This window comes from Hylobates moloch, unplaced genomic scaffold, assembly GCF_009828535.3.
Source record: "Hylobates moloch isolate HMO894 unplaced genomic scaffold, HMol_V3 SCAFFOLD_15, whole genome shotgun sequence".
NCBI lineage: Eukaryota > Metazoa > Chordata > Mammalia > Primates > Hylobatidae > Hylobates > Hylobates moloch.
In genome coordinates this window covers 7,884,676-7,898,437 of record NW_026652290.1, presented here as the reverse complement: position 1 = coordinate 7,898,437, position 13,762 = coordinate 7,884,676, and the positions used below count along the sequence as shown (strand labels likewise).

Below are 13,762 nucleotides of genomic sequence, written 5' to 3'. Positions count from 1 at the left end.
CAGGGTCGGCTGAGAAGCGGGTGTACCTCCAGGCCAGGTTCCCCCAGCTCGACAGCACCAGCTTCGCCAACTCCCGGGACACGTCCTTCGAGCAGCATGTGCTGCGGCACACGGGCGGGAAGGGTGAGTGGCCCCCACAGCCCCCACCTGCCTCCTGCCTAGCCTCCAGCCCAGGGAGAAGCAGGGTCTGGCCCTCTGGACTGTGGTGGCTGGGCCTGCAGTGGGTGTGACTTGTCGGTCCCCTCTGGCCCCCTAGGTGTTGACCTGGTCTTGAACTCCTTGGCGGAAGAGAAGCTGCAGGCCAGCGTGAGGTGCTTGGCTATGCACGGTCGCTTCCTGGAAATTGGCAAATTCGACCTTTCTCAGAACCACCCACTCGGTGAGGCCAGCAGCGCCTGGGCGGGGGTGGGCATGGATGGGTGTGGGTGGACGTGTGGAAGGCCCTGGGTGAGCACGGCCCCTGCCCGCAGGCATGGCCATCTTCCTAAAGAACGTGACATTCCATGGGGTCCTGCTGGATGCGTTCTTCAACGGGAGCAGTGCTGACTGGCGGGAGGTGTCGGCGCTTGTGCAGGCCGGTATCCGGGATGGGGTGGTACGGCCCCTCAAGTGCACAGTGTTCCCCGGGGCCCAGGTGGAGGACGCCTTCCGCTACATGGCCCAAGGGAAGCACATTGGCAAAGTCGTCGTGCAGGTGAGGGGAGGAGTCTGGCGCCTCGGGCATCCCAGGCTCTGGTTCCCAGGCAGTGCCTGAGCCGGTGGGTGCTGCTTGGACGCAGGTGCTTGCGGAGGAGCCGGAGGCAGTGCTGAAGGGGGCCAAACCCAAGCTGATGTCGGCCATCTCCAAGACCTTCTGCCCGGCCCACAAGAGCTACATCATCACTGGTGGTCTGGGTGGCTTCGGCCTGGAGTTGGCGCAGTGGCTGATACAGCGCGGGGTGCAGAAGCTCGTGTTGACCTCTCGCTCTGGGATCCGGACAGGTGAGTTGGCAGGGGTGCTTGTGGACCAGCCTGGGCCAGGCACAGCCCTGGGCCCCTGAGTCCTTCTCTGCAGCCCACCATTGTGGGCTGTCACGGTGCCTGGGGTCTGTCCCCCTCCATCTTGTGGGGGCTTGCTGGACGGGGCTCTGCGGCTGCTCCCCACTTCCCCAGCCCGGCGTGCGGGGAAGAGACTGTACCCTGGCCCGGTCCAGCCCACAGTCCTGTGTCCCGCAGGCTACCAGGCCAAGCAGGTCCGCCGGTGGAGGCGCCAGGGCGTACAGGTGCAGGTGTCCACCAGCAACGTCAGCTCACTGGAGGGGGCCCGGGGCCTCATTGCCGAGGCGGCGCAGCTTGGGCCCGTAGGCGGCGTCTTCAACCTGGCCGTGGTGAGGGAAGGCCCCAGTGGGGCCCTCAAAAGCCCCAAGACCAAGGGGGGACCCTGGGTGGGCGGGTGAGGCCCTGGAGCTGCAGGGAGTGCTGAGGGTGCCTCCCCCAGGTCTTGAGAGACGCCTTGCTGGAGAACCAGACCCCAGAGTTCTTCCAGGACGTCTGCAAGCCCAAGTACAGCGGCACCCTGAACCTGGACAGGTGGGCACCGCACAGCCCTGCTCCTGCCTCTGCCGGGGTCTGGGCTCAGGACCGTGGGAGCCGAGGTGGTTTGTTGACAGCCCTCTCTGGCCTTTCCTGGGGATGAGACGTTGGGGGCTCCTGGGGGTGCCGGCCAATAGGGAGTGACACACATGCCCACAGGGTGACACGAGAGGCGTGCCCTGAGCTGGACTACTTTGTGGTCTTCTCCTCTGTGAGTTCCGGACGCGGCAATGCGGGACAGAGCAACTACGGCTTTGCCAATTCCGCCATGGAGCGCATCTGTGAGAAACGCCGGCACGAAGGCCTCCCAGGTGGGCCCCACCCTCTGCCCTCAGCCCTGCCCACCCCACCCTCTCCCAGTGGCCACTCCCCACCCCGACCTCCCCGCAGCTCTGCCCACCTGCCCCCTTGCCCACAGGCCTGGCCGTGCAGTGGGGTGCCATCGGCGACGTGGGCCTTTTGGCGGATATGAGCATCAATGACACGGTCATCGGTGGCACGCTGCCCCAGCGCATGGCCTCCTGCCTGGAGGTGCTGGACCTCTTCCTGAACCAGCCCCACATGGTCCTGAGCAGCTTCGTGCTGGCTGAGAAGGCTGCAGCCTACGGGGACAGGGACAGCCAGCAGGACGTGGTGGAGGCCGTGGCACACATCCTGGGTGAGTACTCCCAGCAGGAGCCGCGCCAGGCGGTTCCCCTGCTGGCAGCAGGGTCTTGGGACATAGCAGTTGCGGCCCTGTGCGCCTCAGTTTCCCCATCTGCAGAGCCAGGGTGCGGGCGCAGGTGTCACTGTGGTGATGGTGCTTTGGGAGATGCACAGCCCGCGCACCCCTGGGTGTCAGCCCTGCCCCACCCAGGCCGTCCCCGTGCCCCCTCTGGAATTGCCGACCCAGCGCATCCCTTCCAGGCATCCGCGACTTGGCCGCTGTCAACCTGGACAGCTCACTGGCGGACCTGGGCCTGGACTCACTCATGAGCGTGGAGGTGCGTCAGACGCTGGAGCGTGAGCTCAACCTGGTGCTGTCTGTGCGCGAGGTGCGGCAGCTCACGCTCCGGAAACTGCAGGAGCTGTCCTCAAAGGCGGATGCAGCCAACGGTGCGTGGGGGCGGCCAGGCGGGAGTGGGGTCTCCCGGCTGCCCCAGCCCTTCCTCCTTGCTGTCTGGACCGTGTCCCAGCAGGCATCCCACCCTTCGTCATGGGTGCCGTTCTGAGCATTCCACCCCGACTCCCACCTGACGTAGCACCGTGGGGACCTCCGTGCGTGTCTGCATGTCCTTGCCTGGGTGCCAGGGCTCTGCACCCAGACCAGCCTGGCATCTGCCCCTGTCTTCACAGAGCTGGCATCCCCCACGCCCAAGGAGGATGGTCTGGCCCAGCAGCAGACTCAGCTGAACCTGCGCTCCCTGCTGGTGAACCCGGAGGGCCCCACCCTGATGCGGCTCAACTCGGTGCAGAGCTCGGAGCGGCCCCTGTTCCTGGTGCACCCAATCGAGGGCTCCACCACCGTGTTCCACAGCCTGGCCTCCCGGCTCAGCATCCCCACCTATGGCCTGCAGTGCACCCGAGGTACTCCCGGGCCCTCCTCTGGAGACGGTGGGCAGTGCTGGCCATCACGGGGCCCGTGGCTGCCGCCTGTACATGCTGAGTACCCGGCACTGCCATTGCAGCTGCACCCCTCGACAGCATCCACAGCCTGGCTGCCTACTACATCGACTGCATCAGGCAGGTGCAGCCCGAGGGCCCCTACCGCGTGGCCGGCTACTCCTACGGGGCCTGTGTGGCCTTTGAAATGTGCTCCCAGCTGCAGGCCCAGCAGAGCCCGGCCCCCACCCACAACAGCCTCTTCCTGTTCGACGGCTCGCCCACCTATGTACTGGCCTACACCCAGGTGAGAGCCAGGCCGGTCCTAGAGGCCTATGGCAAACGTCTGGGCTCCCCCCCTGTGGCCTGGCTTTGGGGGACCATTGCTCAGGAGGCCCCGCGCCTTCCATCTGCTCAGCAGCCCCTCCTTCCTCTCAGAGCTACCGGGCAAAGCTGACCCCAGGCTGTGAGGCTGAGGCCGAGACGGAGGCCATATGCTTCTTCGTGCAGCAGTTCACGGACATGGAGCACAACAAGGTTGGTCCTGGACACCCCTGAGGCCGCAGGACCCAGAGCACTGGGCAGGAACGGAAGGGGGAAGGGAAGGATGGGATGGGACGCAAAGAGCATTAAAGGCCCCCCAGCTTCACCCCTTTAATAGCCGATCCCGGCCAGATGCGATGGCTCATGCCTGTAATCCCAACACTTTGAGAGGCTGAGGCAGGCAGATTACCTGAAGTCGGGAGTTCGAGACCAGCCTGACCAACATGGAGAAACTCCTTCTCCACTAAAAATACAAAAATTAGCCCGGCATAGTGGCACTCACCTGTAGTCCCACCTACTCGTGGGGAGGCTGAGGCAGGAGAATCGCTTGAACCTGGTAGGCGGAGATTGCGGTAAGCTGAGATCGTGCCACTGCATCTAGCCTGGGCAACAAGAACGAAAGTCTTGTCTCAAAAAAAAAAAAAAAAAAGCCCACCCACAGTGCAGCACAGGGCAGGCCGGTGCTGTGGGTGCTGCCGGCACCTGCTCAGAGCCCGACCCCGCAGGTGCTGGAGGCGCTGCTGCCGCTGAAGGGCCTGGAGGAGCGTGTGGCAGCCGCCGTGGACCTGATCATCAAGAGCCACCAAGGCCTGGACCGCCAGGAGCTGAGCTTCGCGGCCCTGTCCTTCTACTACAAGCTGCGTGCCGCGGAGCAGTACACACCCAAGGCCAAGTACCATGGCAATGTGATGCTACTGCGCGCCAAGACGGGTGGCGCCTACGGCGAGGACCTGGGCGCGGACTACAACCTCTCCCAGGTGCGCAAGGGGCCTGACGGGAACAGGGGCGGGGACGGGAGTGGGGTGGGGCGGCAGCTGATCGCATCCCCTGCAGGTATGTGATGGGAAAGTATCTATCCACGTCATCGAGGGCGACCACCGTACGCTGCTGGAGGGCAGTGGCCTGGAGTCCATCGTCAGCATCATCCACAGCTCCCTGGCTGAGCCACGTGTGAGCGTGCGGGAGGGCTAGGCCCCTGCCCCCGCCTGCCACCGGAGGCCACTCCAGCATCCCCACCCCACCCCCGCCATGCAGCGGGATTGGAAGGGTCCTGCTGGTGGGACCCTGTCCGGCCCAGTGCCACTGCCCCCCGAGGCTGCTAGACGTAGGTGTTAGGCATGTCCCACCTGCCCACCGCCTCCCACGGCACCTCAGGGACACCAAAGCTGCCGACTTGGAGACTCCTGGTCTGTGAAGAGCCGGTGGTGCCCGCAGGAACCGGGCTGGGCCTCGTGCACCCGTGGGGTCTGCGCTTGGTCTTTCTGCGCTTGGATTTGCATATTTATTGCATTGCTGGTAGAGACCCCCAGGCCTGTCCACCCTGCTAAGACTCCTCAGGCAGCGTGTGGGTCCCGCACTCTGCCCCCATTTCCCCGATGTCCCCTGCGGGCGCGGGCAGCCACCCAGGCCTGCCGGCTGCGGCCCCCACTCGGCCAGGCATCGGCTCAGCCCGCTGAGTGGGAGGTCGTGGGCCAGTCCCTGAGGAGCTGGGCCCCTGCACAGGCACACAGTGCCTGGCCACACCCATGATGCAGGGCTGCCTCCAACCCTGCGGACCGTGCTGGGCACCAACTCCGTGTTTGGTGTTTGTCTGTGTTTGTTTTTCAAGAAATGATTCAAGTTGCTGCTTGGATTTTGAAATTTACTGTAACTGTCAGTGTACACGTCTGGACCCCGTTTCATTTTTACACCAATTTGGTAAAAATGCTGCTCTCAGCCTCCCACAATTAAACCGCATGTGATCTCTACCGCCGTCCTTTCTTCCCTCCTCCCTGACCTGGCAGCTGCAAGCTCTCCAGCTCCGCCGCACCCAGTCATGGGGCTGTGAAGGGGATGCCCTCTGTCCTCTGGTCCCAGTTCCCGCACACCCCTAGGCCATGTCCCAGAGCTGGGGCTGGGCCAGGGAGTGAGGAAGGAGCCCGCGTGGCAGCCCCGGGCTTCCCTGGAAAGCACTGGGACTGGGGGGCGTGTATCAAGGCTCTGGCCAAGAAACACCACCAGTAAGAAACGTGTAGGAGGTACAGACGTTGGGAAGTTGGCTTCAGCTGACGAGGATAGGCCCCTTGTGGAGAATAGTATTTGCTTGAAGTCAGCGGATTGTAGGCATTTGCCCTGCCAAAGATGCCGTCACAGCCTCACCAAGATGGTGTCAGTAGCGCCACCGGCTGGCCAGGTTGACACAGACGACTTGGGTTTAGGCAAAGGAGTGGAGGCTGGGAGGGAGCAAGGGACAGGGAGCTCTGGGCACCTGGACCCCCAGCATCGAGGGGTGGGGTGGACACAGCCTCCGGGACTCATAAGGGCAGCACCCCACGGGTGGCTGTGCGGGGGCCGCTGGGTGGACGTGAGCTTGGGGTAGAGGCATGGGCGGGAGCGAGAGCCAGGATTGGATTTCGGGAATGGGCAAAGCAGGCCAGCCTGGAGTTCCGGAAGGCACAGCATGCCCACAGAAGAGGCCCTTCCAGTGTGAGTGCCAAGGCACAGAGGTGGGTGGGGGCTGGGAGAGCCCCTGCTGGAGAGGCAGGGGAGGGGTGGGCACAGGGGCCATTTCCGAGGGCAGGGTAGTGGGCCAGGCCTGACAGGGTAAGAGTGAGATGGCACAGGTAGCCAGGACTACAGTGAACACCAGAGGCCTGCTGGGGGGTGGGCCTGGTGCAGCGGCTGCAGGTGGGCAGTGTCCAGGTGTGAGTGTGGACAGCAGGCAGGCATCGGAGCGAGGCTCAGCCACACCCCTGCAGTCCCCCAATACTAGGCAGCTGCTCCCTTCAGCCGTGGTCCCCTCTGGCCTCTCTCCACCCCTCCAGCCACTCCCACCCCAGCCGTGCACATAGGCTCAGGGCCACCAGGGAGGACAGGCTCACAGGCCTATCTGGGGGTGGCCTGGGGCTGATCTGGCCTCAGAACCCAACTACTTTAGCTCCACAGCCTCAGGCCCTGCAGGGCAGGCGGGTAGTGCCCAGCACATGGGTTCTTGTCACCCCTCCTGCTCCTCCTGGCTCTTCGGTGCCAGAATGTGGTGTCCAGGGGCCTCTGAAGTTCCTGGCTCAGCTCCTGCCGGGCAGAAGGCGCTCTGATGGGCCTGAGGTGCATCCAAGCTGCAAATTAGCTTCAGGGAGACCTAAGAGAAACCACGTATCTTTGTTATGAAGATACAGTTACCTTAAGTGACACAATTATCTTCACTTCAGTTATTTTTTCTTTAGGATTAAAATGAAAATTAATGTAACGAATTGGAGATCTGGTCCAGAGAGTAGCGAGGTCTGGACTCACCCTCCCACCGGAAACAGCCGAAAATCCAGGCAAAGGACAGAGGTGCTGGCTGTGGGGATGCCAGGCCTCGGCCAAAGAAGGACAGTGACCCCTGCGTGGGAATGAGGTGCCAGGAGCCCTAGGGTAACAGCCTTCTGCCTGGCAGCTTCCAGGCCGGGCACAGTAAGAGGTGGAGTCCAGCAGACTCCTTGAGTTGAGGAAGTGGAGTTGAGAGTCCGGGGGGGAAATGAGGCTGAGGATTGCAGGACAGAGCACCCGGGAGGAGCTGGCAGACAGTGGCGGGGTGCAGGGGCTGCAGGGGCTCTCCTGGGACCGCCAGGCAGGAGGCTACGGGGGCTCTCCTATGAGCACCAGGCTGAGCACCATCAATGCATGCGAGCAGGAAACCAGTGGAAGGATTAGAGAGAACAGTGCCAGATATTGCTACCAACCAGACTAGAAAACCTCAGAATTCATAAGACATTGAATACTCAGATGGGTTTGTCTCAAGGCCCAAGATCTATTAGCTAACTAGTTACTAGTTAGCTCTGGTCCACCTAAAACAAAACAAAAATCTTAAAAACAAGACCCCAAAGCATCAATTTTTTTTTTTTTTTTTTTTGAGACGGAATCTTGCTCTGTCTCCCAGGCTGGACTGCAGGCACAATCTCAGCTCACTGTAACCTCCACCTCCCAGGTTCAAGCCATTCTGCCTCAGCCTCCCGAGTAGCTAGGATTATAGGCACGCGCCACGACGCCCGGCTAATTTTCGCATTTTTAGTAGAGATGGGGTTTCACCATGTTGGCCAGGCTGGTCTCAAACTCCTGACCTCAGGTGATCTGCCTGCCTCGGCCTCCCAAAGTGCTGGGATTAAAGGTGTGAGCCACTGCGCCTGGCCTCAAATTGTTTCTAAGTAAACTTACTCCATCCCAGAACAAAGTCCAAAAATATTTAGGCAAAATTCACAATCCCTGGGGCAACTAGTGAAAAATTAGCAGCCAAAGAAGCAGGAAAACAAGACCCACAAGGGAGAGAAAATCAATCAAAACTGACCCTGGCCCGACACTGATGTTGGAATCAGCAGCCAAAGACATTAAAGTACTTATAGGCCGGACGCGGTGGCTCACGCCTGTAATTCCAGCACTTCGGCAGGCCGAGGCGGACAGATCACGAGGTCAGGAGATTGAGACTACCCTGGCTAACACGGTGAAACCCCGTCTCTATGAAAAATACAAAAAATTATCTGGGTGTGGTGGCGGGCGCCTGTAGACCCAGCTGCTCGGGAGGCTGAGGCAGGAGAATGGCGTGAACCCGGGAGGCGGAGGTTGCTGTGAGCCGAGATCGCACCACTGCACTCCAGCCTGGGCGACAAAGTGAGACTCCGTCTCAAAAAAAAAAAAAGAGAGAGACCAGGTGTCTGAAACCAGCCTGGGCAAAACAGCAAGACCTCATCTCTACAAAAAGTAAAGAAATGGGCCGGGTGTGGTGGCTCACGCTTGTAATTCCAGCACTTTGGGAGGCCAAGGCGAGTGGATCACCTGAGGTCAGGAGTCCAAGACCAGCCTGGCAAACATGGTGAAACCCTGTCTCTACAAAATACAAAAATGAGTTGGGCATGGTGGCCGATGCCTGTAATCCCAGCTACTCGAGGCTGAGGTGGGAGAATTGCCTGAACCTGTAAGGTGGAGGTTGCAGTGAGCCAAGATCACACCATTGCACTCCAGCCTGGGTGACAAAGGGAGACTCCATCTCAAAAAAAAAAAAAAAATTAAGAAATAAAATATAAAAATAACAAAAAAATAAGGAGAGGCCAGCACGGTGGCTCACGCCAGTAATCCCAGCACTTTGGGAGGCCGAGGTGGGCAGATCATGAGGTCAGGAGTTCCAGACCAGCCTGACCAACATGGTGAAACCCTGTCTCTACTAAAAATACAAAAATTAGCCAGGCATGGTGGCACACGCCTGTAATCCCAGCTACTCAGGAGGCTGAGGCAGGAGAATCACTGGAACCCAGGAGGTGGAGCTTGCAGTGAGCCGAGATTGCACCACTGCACTCCAGCCTGGCAACAGAGCAAGACTCCATCTCAAAAAAAAAAAAAAGATAAGGAGAAATAGGAGTATGTATGTGTGTGTGTCCTTATTTTTGCAGAAAGAAACACAGGAAGGGTAAATCCAGCGTGAGTGGAAAAGAGTCAAAGAAATAGTAGTAAAAGGGACCTTTCTCTGAGCATACCTTTCAGAACAGTTTTGATGTTTTGGAAAGTCAAAACTAACCCTAACCCTCACCTTATATATGTGAAAAAAAAATTAAGTCTACAAACGGGGACAAAACTAAAGTTGAGGATAAACAGAAACAAATGAACCAAACTGCACATTAAACTGATGTGGTAACCACACAGAAGAGAAAACCTGAACCACCTTCTGTGGGCATGTTCTACAGATAGAAAGAATTCCAAAAACATCTAGATTTTTTTTTTCTTTTTTTTTTTTGAGACAGAGTCTCACTGTCACCTAGGCTAGAGTGCACTGGTGCAATTTTGGCTCACTGCAAACCTTGACTCCCAGGTTCAAGCAATTCTTGTGCCTCAGCCTCCCGAGTAGCTAGGATTACAGGCGCCTGCCACCACACCCAGCTAAATTTTGTATTTTTAGTAGAGATGGGGTTTCACCACGTTAGGCTGGTCTCAAACTCCTGACCTCAGGTGATCCGCCACCTCAGCCTCCCAAAGTGCTGGGATTACAGGCATGAGCCACCGCCCCCAGCCAAATCTTGATCTTTTTTAGAAGATGTATTGTAAATGGGACAGAAGAGAAATACAGAATGGGAGAAAGAGAAGATAGCGGAGGTGACGGACTGTAACTGAAGGCATCAGTCATCAGTAGACCCATGCCTTTAAGACGATATACACGTGCACATGTGTGCATATCTGTATTTATATCATTTTAAATTTGGTCCACTAAAAAAGCCTGAAAATAACAATAGCCCAAAAGTAATGAGGACACCTTACACTAAAATCGTGGTCTCTAAACACCATTACCACTGAGAAAACCAGGGCTCCCTACATAGCATGCTCGATTCCAGGGTTGGGGCAGGGAAAGTACAGAAAATGAGGAAGCGCTCAGAAAACAAAAACAAAAAAAAACAGTGATGTGAACACAGGAGCCAGACTGCATGCAGGGGCTTGCACTGGCCAAATCTAGGACAATTTGAGCATCAAAATGAATCACAGCAGTAATGAGTTAAACATATATCAAATTGGCCGGGTGCAATGGCTCACGCCTGGGAGGTCAAGGCAGGTGGATCACTTGAGCTCAAGAGTTCAAGAACAGCCTGAGCAACATGGTGAAACCCCATCTCTACAAACAATACAAAAATTAGCCAGGTATGGTGGTGTGTGCCTATAGTCCCAGCTACTTGGGATGCTGAGGTGGGAGGATTGCTTGAGCCCAGGAGGTAGAGGTTGCAGTGAGTTAAGATCATGCCACTGCACTCCAGCCTGGGCAACAGAGCCAGACCCTGTCTCAAAAAAAAAAAAAATCACGTCAGGCTGGGCATGGTGGCTCACGCCTGTAATCCCAGCACTTTGGGAGGCCAAGGCAGGAGGACTGCTTGAGCCCACGAGTTCCAGACCAGCCAGGGGAACATGATGAAATCCCTTCTCTACAAAAAAAATTTAAGTTAGCTGGGTATGGCGGTGCTTGCCTGTGGTCTCAGCTACCTGGGAGGCTGAGATGGGAGGATTGCTTGAGCCTGGGAGGTCAAGGCTGCAGTGAGCCATGACTGCACCACTGTACTCCAACCTGGGTAACAGAGTAAGACTCTGTCTCAATAAATAAATAAATAAATAAGTAAATAAATAAATAAATAAATAAATAAATAAATAAATAAATAAATAAAATTATATATATATATATAGTTGAAGGGAATCCACACTTTCAGAATGTTGATGTGTGGAGCTCTGTAGGCTCTCCCCTCAGCAAAATAACCCCAACTGGTGAAAACTTTTTAGTTTGAAAAGTCTCTGGAAATTCATTGCAAATCTCTGGAAATGTCCTAAGGGCACACAGCAAAAGGAGAAACATTATTCAGGAGAATCTAGTAAATCCTGGCAAGATCAGTGGGTCACAGCACCTTGACCCCATTTGCTCCCCTGCTCAACATGATGGAAGCTCCACTCAGAGGAGAGGCAGCCATGGACACAGGCTCTCTTTTCCCCAGCAGCCGCCTAGGGCTGCAGCATCTCCCAGAGAGGGGCGGGCCACCAGCACATCTCACCCCCAAGTTCTGTATTGCAGAAGCTCTGTTCTGAGCAAGAGCAGCTGAAAGGTCTAGGGCCCCCTTCTTTCAGCCAAGCCCTCTGGTGGGGTGAAAGCTCAATCCTGGGGCCGGCGGCTGAGGTCCCCCAGCCCCCTTACCCAAGCTTGCCTATAGGGTGGAGAGTCCATGCCAGGAGAGGCCAGTTGAGAAGACACGGGCTGCTGCCCCTGCTTAGGGTCCCATTCATAAGGCTGGTGTGCCACTCAAAGCAATGGCCTATGGCCGGGCGTGGTGGCTCACGCCTGTAATCCCAGCACTTTGGGAGGCCGAGGCGGGCGGATCACGAGGTCAGGAGATCGAAACCATCCTAGCTAAGATGGTGAAACCCCGTCTCTACTAAAAATACAAAAAATTAGCTGGGCGAGGTGGCAGGCGCCTGCAGTCCCAGCTACGCGGGAGGCTGAGGCAGGAGAATGGCGAGAACCCCGGGGGGCGGAGCCTGCAGTGAGCCGAGATCGCGCCACTGCACTGCAGCCTGGGCGACAGCGAGACTCTGTCTCAAAAAAAAAAAAAAGAAGCAATGGCCTATGCCACTGCCAGCTGTGAAGCCATGCTGGAGAGGGTCTACCAGGGGACAGTCAGGCCTCAAGAACACAGAGCTCCCCAGTCCTCCCCAGGGAAACCCAAGGGAACAAAACAGGGGATGTCAAGCCCACGGCACTATCAAAAAACAATGGAGGCCGGGCGTGGTGGCGCACGCCTATAATCCCAGCACGTTGGGAGGCCGAGGCGGGTGGATCACTTGAGGTCAGGAGTTCGAGACCAGCCTGGCCAACATGGTGAAATCCCGGCTCTACTAAAAATACAAGAATTAGCCACGTGTGATGGTGCACGCCTGTAATCCCAGCTACTTGGGAGGCTGAGGCAGGAGAATCACTTGAACCTAGGGAGGCAGAGGTTGCAGTGAGCCGAGATCGTGCCATTGCACTCTAGCCTGGGCGACAGAGCAAGTCTCCATGTCAAAAAAATAAAATAAAATAGAGATTTCCAGGGCAAGCAATTTGGAGGCTGATAGGTGAAGAAAGTGAGAATGGGGCAAAATTTTTGAAAAAATAATAGCTGAAAATTTGCTAAATATGTTGAAAACACTGATTTATAGGTACAAGAAGCTCAGCACCTCACAAACAGGTTGAATCCAAACAAAAACACCGCCAGGCGTGTCCTAGACAAACCGCTGACAACCAAAGATAAAGAGGAAAGTCTTGAAATGGGGATGAGGGTGGAGAACCCCACACACAGGGGAGCAACGGTGAAAATAATCTCTGGCCTCTCACAGAAGACAATGGGAACTGTTCTGTCCCCCAACCAACTACCCAGCAACCTTCTTCTCCCCAGCAACCTCGAATCTACTTCTGGTTTCTAAGAATTTACCCATTCTAGATATTCCATATTAAGTGGAATCACTTATATGGAATTCATCCTTTTGTGGAAAGTCATTTATAAAGATAAAAATGTCAATCTTGAATTCTATAGCTAGCAAAAAAAAATCCTTTAAAAACAAGGGTAAAATAGAGATATTTCTTTTTTTTTTTTTTTTTGAGAGGGAGTTTGACTCTGTCACCCAGGCTGGAGTGCAGTGGTACGATCTCAGCTCACTGCAACCTCCGCCCCCCAGGTTCAAGTGATTCTCCTGCCTCAGCCTCCCGAGTAGCTGGGACTACAGGCGCGCACCACCACGCCTGGCTAATTTTGTATTTTTAGTAGAGACAGGGTTTCACCATGTTGGCCAGGCTGGTCTTGAACTCCTGGTCTCAATGTGCGCCACCGCGCCCAGCCTTCTGATGAGCCTTTTCAAAGGAGTCAACCAGATATGCATCTATCAGTGAGCAGAGGGTGACTGAATAGAGCGGGAGGCAGGGTTTCCCTGAGCAGCTTCCAGCCTGAGTTTTCCTTAGTGATTCTGGGGTCCCGAGAGATTTCACATGTTTTATGTACTGAACGTCCTGGTTCAACTTCTGGCTTCCCTCTCAGATATGGAAAGCTCTGACAAAGCTTCTTTTTACATCTGTTGGGCCTCAAATGCCTCCAGTTTAAAATAACCTTCACATCCACTCTGGGGTTCCGAGTGGGTCCCCACAGCTCGAAATAACCCAAGGAGAGTCCACGGGGTGGAGGAAAGTCGATCGAAGGCTGGCGGCCGCGGAAACCCAGGGCGGGCAAGGAAGGTCCCTGGAGGTTGATTTTCCGCAACGGAGCGGCTTTCAGAGGCGGTAGGTGAGTGGGTTCGAGGCAGGGCTCTGGCGCCGCTTTAGGAGAGAACAGGATGAAGCCCCAAATCCGAACTTGGGGGCTGGGCAGCGCAGGGCCTCAGCGCCCACCGTCTACCCGCGGCCCGGGGCTTATGTGGGCCTCAGCGAGGCCCAATTCCCACACGGCTGGCGCCTCGTTTCCAGCGAGCTGTCGGTGAGTCCAGCGAGTCCCGACCCCTCTCTAGCCACGGCCTGATGGGCACGGCGGTGACCTCGGCCTCTGGTCTCCGACCCCGCGCTGCGACCTCT

At 56.9% G+C, this 13,762-nt stretch overlaps 1 protein-coding gene and 1 long non-coding RNA gene across 3 annotated transcripts in view; one reads left to right on the top strand and one right to left on the bottom strand.

Moving 5' to 3' along the window:
* FASN (fatty acid synthase) overlaps window positions 1-5,335 on the top strand; it is a 19,633-nt gene extending 14,298 nt beyond the window's left edge. For both annotated transcript variants that reach the window (XM_032176600.3, XM_032176599.3), the window contains exons 30-43: window positions 4-123; window positions 257-379; window positions 471-694; window positions 780-981; window positions 1,216-1,367; window positions 1,478-1,569; window positions 1,732-1,883; window positions 1,991-2,230; window positions 2,479-2,667; window positions 2,908-3,138; window positions 3,240-3,460; window positions 3,592-3,690; window positions 4,203-4,454; window positions 4,531-5,335. In XM_032176600.3, coding sequence (XP_032032491.1) covers window positions 4-123; window positions 257-379; window positions 471-694; window positions 780-981; window positions 1,216-1,367; window positions 1,478-1,569; window positions 1,732-1,883; window positions 1,991-2,230; window positions 2,479-2,667; window positions 2,908-3,138; window positions 3,240-3,460; window positions 3,592-3,690; window positions 4,203-4,454; window positions 4,531-4,668 — 2,435 coding nt within the window. In that variant the 3' untranslated portion in view covers window positions 4,669-5,335. The remainder of the gene's footprint in view (window positions 1-3; window positions 124-256; window positions 380-470; window positions 695-779; window positions 982-1,215; window positions 1,368-1,477; window positions 1,570-1,731; window positions 1,884-1,990; window positions 2,231-2,478; window positions 2,668-2,907; window positions 3,139-3,239; window positions 3,461-3,591; window positions 3,691-4,202; window positions 4,455-4,530) is intronic.
* LOC131381270 (uncharacterized) lies at window positions 5,276-13,762 on the bottom strand. The gene is made up of 2 exons (XR_009209904.1): window positions 13,305-13,762; window positions 5,276-6,814 (listed from the first exon to the last, which is right to left on the bottom strand). It is a non-coding gene; the product is annotated as an uncharacterized LOC131381270 (long non-coding RNA).